The 17,606-nt window shown below is 45.3% G+C and overlaps 1 protein-coding gene across 4 annotated transcripts in view; it reads right to left on the minus strand.

Annotated features, from left to right (window-relative positions):
* The window catches only part of EVL (Enah/Vasp-like), a 135,674-nt gene that overhangs the window by 13,517 nt on the left and 104,551 nt on the right, over positions 1-17,606 (minus strand). For all 4 annotated transcript variants that reach the window (XM_059819281.1, XM_059819279.1, XM_059819280.1 and 1 more), the window contains exons 4-5: positions 7,774-7,837; positions 3,358-3,419 (exon numbers count right to left, since the gene is read on the minus strand). In XM_059819281.1, the coding sequence (XP_059675264.1) occupies positions 3,358-3,419; positions 7,774-7,837 (126 nt within the window). The remainder of the gene's footprint in view (positions 1-3,357; positions 3,420-7,773; positions 7,838-17,606) is intronic.

A 17,606-nucleotide genomic window follows, 5' to 3' on the forward strand; every position in this document is an offset into this window, starting at 1 on the left:
CATTCTTGAAATGAACCATAGCTGCTATTAGAAATATTTTAAACGTTTCAAGCCCTCTTTGGTTCACAAACATAATAGCTAGTAATTCATTGTGGGTACAGTTAATTATAATTACAAAACTACACCCACCTAATTAGAGGCCAACCTAGGACAAAAATTGAACTGAGTCAAAATAATGGACTGATGTGAGTTTAAAATAACTTTGTTGAACTAAGTGGATTTCAAGGACTTGTATCAGCTGAAGGACTGAGTCTCCAGTCGTTGCTGCAATAATTTTAGCAGAAAGTGAAAGGAAGTGTCTCAGTTTTCTTCCTTTTCCAGGCACATCATTTAAGCATTATATGGTTATAAACAGGAATGGATCCAAGTCACAAAATGTATGATCTGAATTGCAAATAGGCATTACTCGTAACTGTTCTAATTCCACAGGCTTCAGATGAGCGCTAGAAATGGAGACCATATGCGAAGTGGCAGACCCAAGCTCTTGATCTGCCTGCAATGAAAAAGGTTTGCTGGAATAGTTATAGTGACAAGCCCTCAACTATAAATGCAGTTTATACCAGGAGGAGAGTTTCTAGAATGAAATAAATTACACAAGTGCAGGGGATTCTGGGGAACTATAACAAAATCCATGTTACATGTTTTGCTGGTAACAGAAATACCACTTTTAAGAAAAAGAATAGAAATCACAACCTCTACCTATATTGCTACACAGACAACAAGTCTACTGCAGACCTGGCCTCCAACTTCAGAAGAGCCCATCCGCTATGTTTGGATGAGCTGAATATATGCAGTTTGACTCTGAATATGTTGCTACCAGATCAGTTTGACTCTGCTGAATGATAAAAATCTCCTTCTGGGCTAATACAGTAAGCATATGCATTGCAACAAGCCAGCTACAGGGCCCTGGCCCTGTAATTCTTGCTTTTTGCCTTGCTTTTAGCTCAGAAAGTCCCTGAAGCAGTCCTGAGTGATTTCAATACTTTTCCACCTTGGTTTCAGAAATCACATACAGCAGGAGTAGCCTTGGGTCTCAGCCCTTGGGTCTCAGCCCTTGGGTCTCAGCCCTTTTTCTAACAGTCACGGGCAGTGCCAACGGGGCTTTTAAAACAGCTGAAAGCTGAGGCTTTATACAGGTCGCAACTCATTCGAAATCAGTACTTACTCAAGTGGGCAATGGCTGATGAAGTCATGTAAGGAGGGGTCCTCCTGGGCATAGTCACCTCAGACACAGCAGCGTAAGGGGGAGGCAATGGAAGACAGTGTGACATGGGCTGACACCACTGCTGTGGAGGACGAGGTAATGGATGGGAGGACGGGGAGGGAGCCTGGCCCAAGGAGCCGGGGGGGCTGGCAATGGTGGGCAGCGGGGAGGAGGGTGCAGCTCCTAGGTGTGGAAAGAAGGGCCGGTCCACGCTTTTCACCTGGGTCCCAGAAGGGCCTAAAGCAATTTGCTCTTCAGGATGGCCATTCAGAGGCACGTTTGCCGAGGCCTCCTGCGCTGCTTTATCTGTGGGTCCCTTGACCCTGTCAGGCGGGACGGGAATCACGGGCAGGATGGTGGGACCACGTGGCTGCAGGACGTCACCCCTCTGCAGAGGTGGTGCATTTGTGGTGGGGCAAGCAGAAGACCGAGGAGAGCAGGAAAGAGAAGAGCGCCTGAGGGGCTGGCTAGAGGCAAAGGGAAAGTGGGAAGGATGGAGAGGTGGTGGAGACAGCGAGGTTCGCCTGATGCCTGGCATTACAGTCCTGCGGTTTGGGCAGGCTGGAGGGGAGGACCCTGGGGCCGTTGGCAGCTCGGAGGCCGAGTGCCTGTGCAGGAGCTGCGGGGGCTCTCTGGCTCTCTGTGGGGATCGGAAAGAGGACTGACTAGCGGGCTCGGGGGCAGCGGGTGCCGAAGAGGCAGCACTGGCATGACACGGTGGTGGGGGCACAGCACCAGGGGCAGGAGCACTGCAGTTACTGCAGGTGGGAGGAGGAGACTGGGGCTGAGAGGGGGGAGAGCACAGGCTTAGCTGAAGGGTGGAAACTAAAAGAACAGAAAAGACAAATGAAAAGAATAAGATGGGTACGCGGCAAGGAACGAAACCAAGGCAAAGCGGAACGGAGAAAAAGGATCCGCAAAGTAAACGCAAACAGAAACTCAAACAAAGCAAAGAGGAGATGGTGCAGGCACCAGCTTGGGGGTTTCCAACCCTCGGCAGAACCAGAGGGCTGTGTGGAGCAGGACCCTGGCAGCACGGAATGGGCTGCGTGCTCCCCCAGGGCTGTGTGGAGCAGGACCCTGGCAGCACAGGCAGGGCTGTGTGCTTCGCTGCCAGTGAGGCGGCTCCAAGCCCCGTGTGAATCTGAGTCAGGATCACGAGAATCACCCTTGCACCAGGGGCAGCTGCAAGGGACATGCTGAACACAGCGGTGGCCACCTTGTAGCCAGGGAGGGGACAGCCAGAAGCCCGCGGGAGCCACATCCCGCTCCTTGCAGATGCCAAGGCAGGATTTTGGCTATGTCCCCTGTGCAGAATGGCACGCAGTAACCTCTGCCGAAACAGAGTCCAACAACTTCTGTCACACAAGGTATGTGTGTATGTCTGAGCTGGTTTCAAGTCAAAAACTAGAAAGTTGTAACAGCTGAGGAAAAACATTTCACTTATGTGGCCAGAAAAACTTCCCCAAAACAAAAGCCCAAACACAAGATGGCCGTCTTGGCTTTCTTGCTCTGCCTTCTTTTGGAGAGGCAAAGCCATACTTTGTAGTTATAAGCTATTCCTGTCATCTCTTCTCTCAGCTTAGTGCAACTTAATATGCTACAGAAGATTTTTCTAAGCTCATTAAATATATATATTTTTTCCATTAAGCTCACAGAAGACTCCTCACTTCGTGACCACAAAATCCCCACCAATGAGCATCTGGAGCTATATTTTCCTCTGCGCTGCAGTTTGCTTTGTGCTGCAGAGGAATGGGCAGTGCCTGGCACATCCAGCACGTCCATCCCTTCGTGCTGACACCCCGTGGAAACATGGAGTCACTCTTGTGGTGGCTGTGCTACCTGCGCTCCTCATGGATGTGGAAAAAGCATGGACAGGCCCCCTTGGTGTGCCTAAAATCCCCCTCAGCAGTACAAGTTCTGCCAAGCACAAAACCTGCCTATCTCCACCTGCACGCCCCAGACCTGAGCCTCTGCGAAACAACAAAACCATGCCCAAATGCATGTAAGTTCCTAGCTGAAGATTCTTTAAAAGCTAATCATAACTGCAACCGCTTTTAGCAGTGTAGCTCTTGTGTAGCACCATGCAAAACCCACCTACAGCTAGAGAAGACAAGCAGTGAGAGACTCTATATGCTTCGTTTGATACGTGCCTGTGGTAGAGGTTCTTCTTTCCAGAGATTCCTGGCGCTGTTGCTGTTGCTCCATCACTTGTCTAAAACAGCAATGAAAAAACCCTTGGTCATTATGTGTTCTTTACAACTTTGAGTAAAAGCTTTATACACTGAAAAGCTGTATGTCTCGGGTGGTGTGAGCCAGTCCCTCACAGAAAAGCTGTTCCTGTGAGATGGAGGTGGGTTTGATTTCACTTGTCCTGGTGCACGTGTTGGGGAAGTGCAACCAGGGCATTGCCCTGCACCTGCCAGACACTGCAGGGTCTGGTGGACCCGTTTCTGCTAACTCCTCAACAACGGGCTCTGCAGGAGGAGTATCGAGTGCCCCCGGTCCAGGAGAGCACAGCAACCACGTGTGTCATCAACCTGAAGTGCATGAGCATCGCAAGGGAAGAGTAAGGGGCGTCTTGCATAAAAGGACACAGTCCTGAGTCTTTTGCGGATCGGGAGCCCAAAGGACTTGCAGTTAAAATGAAAATATAAGGAAGCTTGAGCTGGGTTTAGGTGCTGACTGTACAAAACCTGTTTTGTCCAGCTGCACAACCTGGCTGATCGCCTGCCACCCCTGTGCTGGCCCGCGTGGCCACGCGGACCACGACCACCGCGTTTCCTCCACAAATGCAGATCACAACATTGCACTGCTGCTTTTTTGGCACCTTCCTCCCCAGGAGCTGCTAGCTCCCGTGCTACCCAGGCCCGGTGTCCCATGGGGAAATGCACTGCCAAGCCTTTTCCCAGGCTCTGCTTTCCAGAGACCTGCAGTTCCCAGGGTCTATCAGCAGAGGTCTTCTCTCTCACGCTGTAACACTTCTGCAGAAAGAGCTGTCACTCTGACCCCTGCCACAAACCCTCCCTGGCATTTCTCTTATTAAAAAGATTGAGAGCTAAAAGCAAGACTATTTGCCAGGCTTTTTTCCGTGCGCATGGATATGGACTAAAGATTTCAACAATACTAGAACACAACTTTGCAATTACCTTACTGGAGCACTTGGTAATAAGGTTTATTATAATTTTCTTCCATGATTTCTAGGCCAAGTTTGCCTTGAATTTGTTCCACATGTTTGGTCCAGTCTTAATTGCATAGAGATTTATTTTTTCTGTAAGAACTTTACTTCATGGTCTGCGCAGTAAGGCAAGCTTAACTCTAGGCAACACTTCTATTTTGACTCCTTATGTAATATTTTAGAGAGATCTCCCTGTTACATTTTTACTTGTACTTTCCTGAGTCTGAAATTTTAAATAATTCTATCTTGTTACATACAAATAAAAGCTTTTTATAGAAAAAAGTCCAAAAAAATAAAGTTACATTAGGTAAGGAAAAAAGAATGTCTTAATTTGCAAAACAAATTTCACATATTTCAATTCTAATTCAATAGATGGGACAGGAAAATCCACAATTATAATTTTTTGCTGTGAAGGAATCAATCCTAAACTGGTTTTATATACAGGACATGCAATTCATCACACACTGGCAATTTCTGGAAAATCATTATAGGCAGCTGAGAAAATTATTCTATGTGCAAAGGGGAAACAGTTTTGAGGAACAGCCTTAGTTGGCTGATTCAACTGGTTTCATTTAAGCTATGAGACTTTAAACCAAATAAATAGAAATCTTTACTTCAGTACATACCCTGGCTCTTACTTGATAGTTATGGGCTGAACACATGCAACAGCATCAACTGCACTGCTGAAATTTCAGTTGTAAACACATGTACTAAGAATTTCCTAAGCATACCGTCCCCTACCTTAGCTTGGCATTTATTAGCAAAATTTGATGATGAAGAACAACTTGACACATACATTTTCCTCATTAAACCTGGGGAAAATTCTAGGTTTGTCTGGGAGGACAGACTTGGAAAACTGCAGCCTGACAGACCAGGAAAGAAATATGGGTAAGATGTCTCCAAGTCGTTAGAACTGATGCAGAGCAGATACAGGTGTGGGGTGCTCTCCAAAACAAGGGTCAGCCACTGCCTTTTGAAGTCATTGGGGTTCATGCCAGCCCTGTCTGCTCTTGGGCAGAAGCAGTTTATAGGTGCCAAATGCACACTCCCACACATGCTAAAAGGAGACACTCTTAGGAAGTCGAATTTATTCCAGTGGAACTAAATAAAGCCTGAGATTGGTACAAGGCTGCTTAAGGAGTATGCAAGGACTAAAGTACAAGAGGGTACAAATTACGCTTTACCTTAAAAATATATTCTTTTAACATTTGTGTAAAGGTCTCTCAAAAACCTTTTAAACAGACAAATTTGCAGGGTAGTTACCATAACTTCATTTCCTTCCCTGCTTATAAGATGTTCAAAAAAACCGAGGCCTAAAATTAGGTCTGCTCTATTCCTATTCTAGTGCATCTACTGGCATAGCTTATTTCAGTCCAGTGGAGCAAAAGAAGCTTTCCCAGAACCATGTGCCCTGTAGAAGTTGAATAATACCTATCCAAAAGGCTTTTACTGACTCTAAATGAAAAACAACAAATATTTTCTTTTCTAATGTAGTTAAGCTGCTCACACTTTAAATGTACAGACCAGACACCTACATTTAAGGTCTGAATTACATATGGTCTGAAGAATCAGTGACTCCCACTGGTTAAATGGAGAGCTGGATCAGGCCTTTCAGCCCGGCGGTGGGGCAGGCGGCACCCCCCTGCCCCTGGGCGAGCCGGAGCGCTCCTCTGACCTTTGTGATAGCTCTGCTATCCCAAAGCAAATCTTACAACGCTCGAGCGAAATACCATTACCCGCTGACCCATTCAATAGTCATATGTAAATCCCTACTAAATCTCAGGCCAGTCAGAGTTATTCATAAAGGCACAGGAAACCAGTTTCCCTACATTTTCCTTACAGTTTTTGGAGGGGGAAAGAGAGAATCCTAAGTACCTGCCACAGCCTGTGTAAGGGCCTTGCCTTAAATAACCTATGCATGGTTTTGTGTAGGGACCAGTCAGAACAGTTGCCCTGTCGCATCAATGCAAATTATATATTGGAACACTTCAGGAGCGTGTGATATTCAGCTACACAACCCATAGGGCCAGGGCAGTCCCTGGACCCTGCAAGGGGGCACCTTGCCTGCTTACAGCTTGCACCCACTAACGAAGGCAGAGCCCGCTGAGCCTCTCACATCAGACCAACGTCTGACATCTTTGGTGCTGAACTGCCCCTGCAGGTCTGGCTCCACTAAAATCCTTACGAAGCTATTTATTATCTGAAGCAAACATTGGGCCAAGTCCTCTGGAGGGCTAACTGCACTTGGTGATCCTCCTCTCGTTCCAGAAGCAAACGCAGACACCTCATTTAAGCAATGCCAGGCACCAAACTTGGAGCAGCGACAGGTCCTGCCGATTTCTGTACTCCAGTGCTCTCCTGATGAAGTGAGGCTCACCAGCTTATACGTGTTACGGCACAATATTCCGTGGTGTTTCTCATATAGTAGCAGAAACACACTTGCAGTGAGCAGGAATATGGGGAACAAAGGTGCTTTTTTTGTGTGCACAAGCCTATATTGAACAGGGAAGCAGAAACGCGGCTAAGCAGTGCTGCTGGCATGGACACCACCCATGCTGGGCAGACAGATCACAGCTCTGACAGCACGGACTACTAGTCAGACGAGAAAACTCTGTCCAGAATGGGACAGGTATGTCTTACACTTAGCGAAGGAAGCTGAAGATGCTGCTGCTACACGGATTTCTGCTGCTGCTACACGGATTTCTACTGCTGTTACAGGAATCTGGGCTGTATCAGAAAAGCTGAAATGATGGACCTCATAATTTGATCATGGAGACAGGCATATAAGGATGGACACTCCTGCCTACCTTCCCTTTGATGTCAAGGAGAGCACTCCTAGCAGCTGGAGAAAAGGCCATGTGTAGTAGTGGCACTAAGACTAGCCAGACATGTAAAGGTGAAGGGTATGACTTTGCACTTTCATTTATTATCTGGGTTTAGAGCAAAACATTCATAAAAGGAACAGCATATGATATAGGAAGTAGCCATACACAAAATGGGCCTAAGCTATTACTGAGAGTGTATATGGTCCATCAGATGCTCCCTGGGCAATATGACTGTCAACTGCAGCAGGTGATCCAGAACAGGATAAGGTTAGGCTTTTTTAATGTGCTTGAGAAAAACACACTCTACAAAATGCTTTTAAATATGTTTTGTCTTTAACTCTGAACATCAGCATGCCTCACGCTTGCCTTTCAGCAAAGAGTTTACCTAGGGCTTCAGTTCATCCTTTAAAAAGTCATTACGGAATCATTAGCAATAATTACAGAAAACTCAGAATCAGCTTAAAAGATGTACAAGTAAAAAGAACAGTGCTTATTGGTAAGCAAGGACTCCACGTTCATGCAAGTTCCGAACTAGAACTCTACCATAACTGCTTAACTCCACTTACCTTCTCTGTGCTTCCATCTCATCTGGAGATGGCCCATTCTGGACCTGGCGCTGGGCAGCTGGACCTATAGAAAAAAGAAGAGAATGCTATTAGGAAAGCAAATGTTGTGTTTTTTTTTCAAAAAACAGTGCCACTCAGATTAATAGCTTCTCCATCTTACTATAAGAGAAAACCCTCAAGCATTATTGAGGTTTATTTTACTTTATCTTTGCCTTTTTTTTTTATTTATTTTTTCATATTAGACAAATCATCGCCTTCCATAATTTTTCAGTCCCACTGGGAGAATCCAATGGCTAAATGTGTGACCAGATTTGTCCAGTAACTCGGCGTTGTGGTAGCTGTAGACTACATACTTATCCTTGGCGAGGGTGAAGACCCGCAGCGTTGCAAAAGATGTCCTGCAGAAGGACAGTCCATCACACTGGGGTGCATTTCTAGCTCCTACAGGGTTCAGATCTCCCTGGATTATTCTGTGCTTGCACAGCAATTCAACCACAGTGCTGAGTTTGTAAGCGTATATGCTAGCTATTGCTGCTCTGATGCTGAGTAGGCATCAAGAAGCTACCTGATGGAAGGTGCAAGGAGATGCAAGATTAAATGAGCCTTTTACAAAGGTGGCTTTTCTTTTTACAATGCTGTCGGTCCTCTGCTTCTGCAGGATCCACACCAAGCTCAGCTTTCACTGGCATTCACCAACAAAACTCAACTACGCATGTCACCATGTAAGTCACATCTCCTTTTGACTCTGACCATTTAAATCTCTGTTCTTGGATATTTAATCAAGCACACTGACACTTACATGACATTTTCAGAAAGAAATAATTATTCTGAAATTTAAAATAATTGTTGGTAACATAAGCTACAGTGGTCTTGCATTTGGTGGAAGGAGGATTGCTTCATTGATTTGACGAGGTGGGTTTCAACTGGGACTAAACAGATAAGGGTTCTATTAAATGCAACAGCAATTTTCCTGATAAACAGCACTAAGAAATAGATCAGTTATGTGCAGGACATTATTATGTCTACCTTATTTTTTTCATTTTCAGATGTAAAATTTCATCCTTTTAAAAGTTATCCAACAAGAGCAAATCAGAATTAAACACTTATAAACCCAAATTATGTCACTCGCAAATAGTTAAGGATATTTCTCTCAATTTTCTTTATATGTTTCTGCCAGGCAGACTGTCATCTGAAAACAAATTTAGAAAGTATGACTCCATGAAAACAGGAAAGATGGAAGAAATGCATCACAGTCAGAAATTCCAGAGCATTGACTGATCCTGATGAAATTGTGCATATTTTTGAAATGTGTTTAAGGACTAACATTTGCATAAAGGGAACACAGCACTTTCTGAAAATCAGGTCCATGTATTCCAGTTTTGGGTGTCCCAAAATTGGAGCCAGTGACAACCACTGAGTCAAAAGCTCTAACATTTAAAAATATCTTAGGATTGGGTATGAAGTGAAGGCAGTTCACTTCTTTAATGTCTCACAACTGACAACATAATATTGTTTGTCACAGGCCTTTGGCAAACTATTTAGACAAAAATGCCACACTTTGTAAAGAGCACACAAAACAGTGAATGGGGAGGGGGAGGGTGTTTTTTTTGGAAGCAAGCTTTGGGGAAAAAACTTAGCAAGTATTTGGGAAGCACAGAGCAGGAGGCTCACGTGTAAGGAGCAACAAGGATGCCATGTTACTGCGTGAATGCTTGTACTGTGCATCCTCAGCACTGAAGTGAAAGAAGGCCAGAGCTACCCCTGAGCAGCAGTTACAGAGTGAATTTACACTTCTTCTGAACACAGTGGGAAGGCAGGTAAGGTCCCATCCCCAACCTGTGGAACGAGACCAGACTCCCCACAGTTAGCAGTGTCAACGGTTTGGACCCTGGCTCTGGTGTGTGCAGGTAACACCCAGGTTCTCCTGTGCACATACACGTACCTGTGAGACATTTCAATAAGCAGACTTCTGGGTGAAAGACTTCCAAGGCTTAAGTCAGTTACACCTCCCTCACCGGGTAACAAATGCCACCATGACAAGCCTTAGCCATGCTCATCCCTGCATAGGTTTTCATCATGAGAAAACTTGCATTGTATAAAAACTCAGAGCATCATACAGAAGTCTGCACTCTGCTTGGAAAGAGGACTACGAGTAGGTGCCAACATGAACAAGAAAGGCCAGAGGATGAGGCAGCAGAAACAACAATTCTTCCCTGGCAATACATCATGTCAAAGTATATAGGAGGCTCTAATGATGCCATCTTAATCTGGTACTTTGGAAAGAATCTTCTCTTGGGGCCAAATGCCCAGAAAAATGAGGCAGTGTGGCCAGTTTGATTAATTCTAGATGTGCAGAAGAAATTAAAGACCAGGCTATCAACACCACACAAGAAAACCAACTCCTTTTTCCTATGGGCACTGTTATTAACTGGCTATGTAGGTTTAAAACCAAACAAATCCAAGCAAATCAATTTGGAAAGCAGCCTAAAGAAATCCTTCTAAGGCAACGTTACAAAACACATCTGGAATTTGGGATTGTTGCTTTTCATCACCTGGAGCTTTCTCAACCTGGTCTTGCATAGCAGGCAGGAAAATGAAAGAGCATATGAATCTGCAAACAAGTCCATCTCAATTTTCACCACAAAGGGGTCCTAGTAAATTCAATGAGTTTACTTATGTTTTCTGGTATGTATTTGTATGCTTGCAGAATTAAGACCACACTTGAAACTAAATACACAGCTTTTGGTTGCAATACATGGCTGCAAAACAAACACTGGCTTTAAAAAATTTGTCTGTGGTACAGAAAATACCTGATATATTCCCAGGGCAGACCACAAGTCAATTCAGACAATGCTACTGGAAAACTTTTCCATCCCTTCACTGAAAAAAATTAATTTCATTCCTTTATTCAGAGATGAGCTCTATGCATTAACAGTCCCTAATTTTTTTTTACATTAAGAACCCCAGCTGATTGTTTCAGTTGGCAGCATTTTTTTCTTATTATTATTTGGTCATAGTGTGAAACGTCCTTAAAATGAAGCACATAAAGCTCCTAATTATGTTTTGAAATTGCCAATTTCTTCATAGTTTCTATAGAAATGCCCTCCTCTTTTGGCAGACAAAAACAAGAGAAAAAAGATCAGAAGGAAAGAAGCTACTTCAGACCTGACACAGTAAATAATCGACATTCAAAAACTCTTTGCATAAGTGGTGACAAATTTGCAGATATTTTTATTTGCACATTAATTTAAAAAGCCAGACAACTTTTCAGATGCACAGGGTATACTACTGCACAGTCCCCAAATTGCCTTAATTCTCTCTCAGATATCTTGAGACATGTAACAATTGGTGTTTTCTGAGTAATGACTAATTCCTCTCTTTTACAGGTTTAGATTTCCTATTTAAATCAACACACTGCAGCAAAACATCATTAATTTATTTTTATCTTTTCCAAACTCATTTTTCTTCTATTTTACTAGTGACCAGTAGTGAGACATTAAAGAAGTGAACTGACTTCATTTCATACCCTATACTAAGATATTTTTAATGTCCTTTTTTGCATATTAGTTTTGTTTAGCACAATTTTCTTCTCGAAGTGCTTTAGAAGTGAAGTACCCTAACAAAGTTGGGAGACAAAAGAAGGCAAGCATGAACAGAAGAGGAGGATGAAGCTGCAACAGGTAGCTTGTCCTCTCTCCTGTGTAAAACAAGAAGTAGCGGAGTAAAAGTTGGTAAGATAATGCTATCTGAGGAAAAGCCTAGACCAGCTGCAGAGGTCGATCACAGCCCAGTGATACCTGGTTTGTGTTCCTGCAGAGGTTTGTATTGATTGGAAGTGGTTGGAAAAGAGTTTGAGGAAAGTTGTATGTGGAGTTATCCTGGGATAACAGGGTGTTACACCTTTTGCTTCTCGTGGGGTTACAGCTGCTCTTGCCACCAGTGGGGAAACACACCAGTTCTGTTTGCCACTGGTTGTTATTTTGCTTGAGTTACCCATGACCATAAGAAATAATTCCTTCTGGCATCCTGCTTGTGATCCTACTCAAACCAGTCATTTTTCTACAGTAATATGAAACCTTAATCGGCAAACCCTAAAGAAAAAGGTTAGATGCACCCTGTTTTGGCAACCAAGATTTTGCTTGAGAGTGGCCAATACACTAAAAGTCCAACCCAACATTTCAGGTCTGTTCATTGCCAGAAACATAAATTCTGCTAGATTTCTCCCCCGCCAAAATCCAGACTTCTTGGCAGACCCAGGCACACCACCATCTGATGTGAAGTCTGCAAACAACTTCAGTCTCTATAATGGTGGAGCTTCATGTTTCTCTCATCCTTAAGCTTGCTTTTAGCATGCTCGGCTCATACAGCTACTGAAGGCAGGGATTGTTTTTATGCTTGGTCCCGTATGTGTATGCTCTGCAGTGCATAAACAGCAGACACCTCTGCGACTGAGGGTTTTTCAAATTCAAGTGGACCTTTCTAGGTTTAACTTCTCTCTACACTTTTAGATATTTCTCAGACATGAGCAGACATGAGCAGTAAGTGCTCTTGGTGAAGGCATCCTCATTTAAACACACTTCTGGAGTTGCCTCCAACCCTGACAGCCTTTGGGAACAGCTGCACAGAGAAGGGCGCTTCTCAGCACAATAACCAGGAGAGACGGTTTTGCTACTGACCCATTTGCAGCTTCAGAGCTGTTGCAGTCTACATTTGTAGCAACTAATTAACGCAGGAGATGATACGCTGTGAATGTCTGTGTTTCCTTGCTTCTTTGCTTTGTAATAATTAACTGCAGTTATATATCAGCATCTTGTGATTCAGCTCAAGGCAGATTTTTGGAGCATACAGATGTTTTCCATGTTTGCTGCTTCTCCTCCTGCTCAGCCACCCCAGCACCTGCTCTGCCCTTCCCCAGCTGTCCCTAAAGATGTCGATGGGGAACTCCTGGCATAGGGCACTGCCTCACGGTGGGTAGGATGGTTTCCATATGCTGGTGGCCACTCCTGCACCACTGTGCCCTGCCCCTGTACCCACGGCCAGCCACAGAATGGAAGTGAAGCTGTCACAGAGGGAAAACCCAGGCTCCAGCTTCCACTCTGGCTCAGCTGCGGCAGGAAGGCAGGAGCAAGAAGGAACAGTGTCATTGTTTCTCTCCTGCTGGGGCTGTCCCAAGGGGCGTTTCTTTTTCCTCTTTTACTTACGCTCTGACTGCAAGCGCCACTGACTGCATGCGCTCAAGAAAATGGCAAAACTAGGCTTATTTCGCTGAGCAACCAGGATTTTGTGCTTCTTTAATACAGAAGGCCCAGTCTAACTCACTTACAGATCTTTTATTCCTTTTACACACTGGAAACAGAGCCAAGGAGGGTTTCTGCAACCCCTGTAGCCTCCGTGGTGCTCATGGACCAGTGTGATGCATGTGGTGGGCTAAGGAGAGGGTTCAGAATCAGAGTTGAATAACAAATATATCTGGGCTACAACTTCATGAGATTGAAAAATTTTGTTCTGCATATGAACAGAACATGATGATTTTGTGTGAAAAAACCCAGAGTAGACTATGGGAGGAAAAGAGATGAGAGACAGACAGACAGCTCTCTCTCCCTCATTGCTTGATGGTTTCAACACGTACTTGGATGGCAGGAGACCCAGGTTCAAGCACCAAGTCATCATCACTTATGTCCCAGGAGCCTGCCATAAACACTTGCTTATCCTGACCAGAACAGAAGAAATCATTCCAGATTACAAGTTCCAGAAAAACTTTTCTTTCCCACAGAAATATTTTTCAAATAATCGGCATTTTCTGACAGAAAAAAAAAAATAATTAATTGTCAAAAGCATTTTTGACCAATGCTAATCCTAGCGTCCCCATTCAGGTACAGCCTGGGCCACCGTTCCCGGGGTCAGGGCACTGGGGAGTCAGTCCTGGCCGGGCTGCTGCCAGCTCCTGGGGCCAACCTGCAAACCCAAGCCAGGACTCGGCTGGATGGCGCAATTTGCTGTCTTCACCATAACCTCTCCCATTCACCCCCACAAAGTCGGGGGGGTTCCTTGCTCCCGGCTGCGCTGCTGCCCGATCCCCCCCAAGCGCCCTGCAGGCAGACCAGCCTTGCAGTGTGGGTTTGAAACCAAGTGGGCTCCAGCCCTGCTCTGGCTGGACGGGGGAAGTTATCCGCATCTCCCTACACCACCACTTCCCCCTGTTCACAGCCTGGCTGTAATTTTAGCTCTCTTGCCACTGTTGGGCAATCACACTGCTGCTACCGAGACTCTGTCAGCACTTTAAACATCTGCCTCTGCCCTGAGAACTCAACCTGCTCTCGGCCCCTTTCGGTCTGTCCTGGTGGGGACCGCGCGTGCCGGAGATGTCCTGGCATGGCCACACGCCATGAGGAAGTGACCACCAAAGGAGCCGGTATGGGAACTGGGCACAATACCCCTGTGCTAGTGACACTGCGCTCAAACTCATTAGTAGAGACAATTATCCCGGACAAAGCACCGATCTAATTAGCCTAGATAAAGCACATAGATAAAGCAGGGTGTCTACACTACTTCTGGGGCCCGAGCTAGTACAACCAGAGTTGGATGACACGGCAGGTCATGTAGACCTAAATTTCCATGGCGAGTTAAAGGACTAGGAAGAGGGATCGCTGCGCCCCGTCACTGCAGCTGGGCAGAGCCATAGGCCCCTCACGTGTCCTGCCATGCTACTATGGCATCTTCACGCCGGGAGTTTGGGACTCCGCATATCCTGCCTCGTTTGACGTGCAACAGCTCACGTGTTAGGCATCTGTCTGACAGGGATGCAGGGGCTGAGGCAAAGCACGGATGGACGGACGAACGGGGCAGTTTCGTCTGTGGGTCACTAGTGGCTCAGTTTTAAAAATTTTAACACCATTAGGGTATTGCTGTGCTGTTAACTATGTGACAGAGCGCTTACAGCTCTGTACGGGATCCTGTTGGATCATTTGAATCACAGTAAGCAAAACCACCCCGGCAGAGAGAGAGGGAGCACTCCCACCGAAGGGAGGGTTTGGGTACAGTGCCACAAAGCCTGCTTTCAGGTGGTGTTTGCCTCATTCCTATTAAACATTAACTTGAAATAGAAAGAGTTTCGGAGAGTGTTATTCACAGGCTGGGTGCCTCCACAGCATTTATAACAGAGTACCATTAAACACCTTCTATAACATCATTTCCACATGGACCAAACTTTTCCTCTGAGAACTGCAAAGAACTTTACCAGCCTTAATTAAGCTTCACCAGTGCTGTGAGGTGGAAGTTAAACAACTTGATTACACCCAAACCATGTCTGCACAAGTAAAATTTGTTTGCATCCATTTACCTACAGGTGAGATTTGCTACGGACACAGTTAGACCTATCCAAAAGGTCACCTAAGGCACTGTTACTCTGATGCAGAGCAAATTAGTTTTGGTTTGACCTAAGGCAAGAAGAGTGCAGTGAAATGAGCATTTCCAGCTCTGTGCCAGAAAACTTCTCTACCTCCCTCCCTTGTCCCTTGGTGACCGACAGTACTGCAAGTCTGTGGCAGTGCAAACTAAAACACATCCTCTTAAAACCATTCCCAGCAACATTTCACACAACCTCATTTTACCTTACACTACACTGGACAAGGAGCAGTGTAGATCCAGGTACCAGCTCTCAGCTAAATTGTAGGAACTCCCAGCTTAGAAGCTCTTAAAAGCACCATTCCCGAGATTGCAGTTGCTTTACTTTTATCTTTTATCTTTTACCTTTTACCTGTAAGATTACTTTAATCTAACATGAAACCGGCCCTACTTAAACTGAAATAGGGGTGTGAGAACAGGGGGTCTGTATGCAGTCTATTCATTTAAGCTAAAAACTGATTTAACATTCACTGCTGAAACTTTCTGATGTAGATAAGATTTAAGGACAGTGAAAGAGCTAGAAAAACAAGCCTGGTATTTAACATGGGAGTGAGTGCCCTACCCTATCATTAGTTCACACCTCCTGCAAGTACGTATGTACAGGTGTGTGCACTGTGCACAGCCCTTTTTTTTCTTTTTTTGGGAAAACCAACAAATGGAATGGCGGGGGTCATGTGCACTGAGCAGGATGGAACACATGAGATTGAGAGAGGAGCTGCCAAATAACCATGCAAAGATCCAGTGCTGCAAGATTTTTAGACAGAAACCATCTTCAATTCACCAGACGTGCTACTGAACACATCAGCATGAAACCAGTGTGCCTTTGACTCAACTGCTGAAGCTGTTAATTCAGTTATTTTGCATAAAATATGATGGCAATTGTTTGATCCTGGCTGTTTATCTGTCATGGCACTGGCACAGCATTTGATAATTTTTCATGCTGGTGTCTTGGTTGAGCTGGAGGAGAAAAACTTACTTTTTTCTTTCTGAATGCAATAAAAATGAGTCGGTGCTAAAGCAGCTCCTGCAGTAAGCAACTGCACTCTGGCAGCAGGGATCATATTTAATATGTAAAGGACATGGCTCAGGTGCATTTATCTCAGCGTCAGTGTCTCAGCTCAGGAGCACAGCTTGGATTACCTCTCACATAAAAGACAGCACAACTAGCTTTAAAAGAATTTTAAAAATACACATAGGTGACTGTGCAGACAGGAAGCCTTCCACAATGAGGTGGCTCCGGGGCTGTCGGGGTCAGCATCTCCCCCAGAACGCAGCCTGGGGTGGTGGGACTGCATCCCCATGGTTAGTGCATGCAACGGGGGTGGGACATCCACGTATCTGGTCTGGGATTCCCTGTATTTTATCTGGTGACTGATTAATGTAACATATAAGAATTGCACGAGAACTGGGAATTATTTTGCTCTCAGCAGCTCAGGTCTAACAGGAAGAAAAAAACCGGACGCTGATCTAGAATAGTACGAGCTTGTCGGGTGGGGGGAGGTGGGAAATGAAAGCTGCAGTTCCCCCTGGGCAGGGGAGGAGGCTGAACCTTGGTCCCCCACTTCCCAGGGAAGTGCTTCAAGCACCAGACCTTCAGGATGGCAGCAAAGTGGAAGGCGATGCCTACACAGCTCACTGGATCAGGCCCCAGTGCCACAGAGCCCAGTGACGGTGTCGGGGCAGGACCAGACCCTGTGCAGCACCGGCATTCCAAGAAACAGAGAGTATGGCCAGCAAGACGAGCGCAGGAAACCTCCGCGCAGGGCAGGGAAAGGAGCATCCTGGGGGGAAATCCGTTTGCTGCGCTGAGCTCTGAGCAAGAAAGACCTAATTCACCAACTGCTCAGTTATGTGCTACTGAAATAGAGGCGGGTAAGGCAGCCACCCGCCCCGCAGCACCGAGCTGGGGACCATCAGCACCTCCCTCCTTTGCAGGGGCTGACATGGGGGACTCTGCTGCATTTAGAGAAACAGCCTTGTTTCTGCAGGCAGTTTCGCGATAAGTAAGCATCCTACTTAGCTGATGACCGATTGCTTTTGTTATGGGAACTGCCCCTGGCTCTGAGAAAAATGGTATGGGCACAGAAAGCTATGGCAATAGTTCTTTTTTTTTCTCTTTTTAGGAAAAAAAGGCATCACTGAATTTCTAAGGGTGTGATCCCAGTGTTGCTGGCTTTATAAACACGTACAGGGAAGACGATGGGACAAGATGTCAAGCAGTGCCGTAAGTGAAAAAGTAATCTATAAAATTCAGGACCATGAGACTAATTAAAAAAGGTAGTAAATAAAACCCACAATTATTAGTATTAAATAAACAAGCCCACAAGCACTTCAGTTCTTTTTTTTTTTTCCCCTCCTTTTTTTAATTGTTTTTCAGAATGTGCATCAGGCCTACTTTCCTGCACATCCAGGTTTGAAACTTTTCAATA

The sequence above is a fragment of the Gavia stellata genome, chromosome 7 (assembly GCF_030936135.1).
Source record: "Gavia stellata isolate bGavSte3 chromosome 7, bGavSte3.hap2, whole genome shotgun sequence".
NCBI classification, from domain to species: domain Eukaryota; kingdom Metazoa; phylum Chordata; class Aves; order Gaviiformes; family Gaviidae; genus Gavia; species Gavia stellata.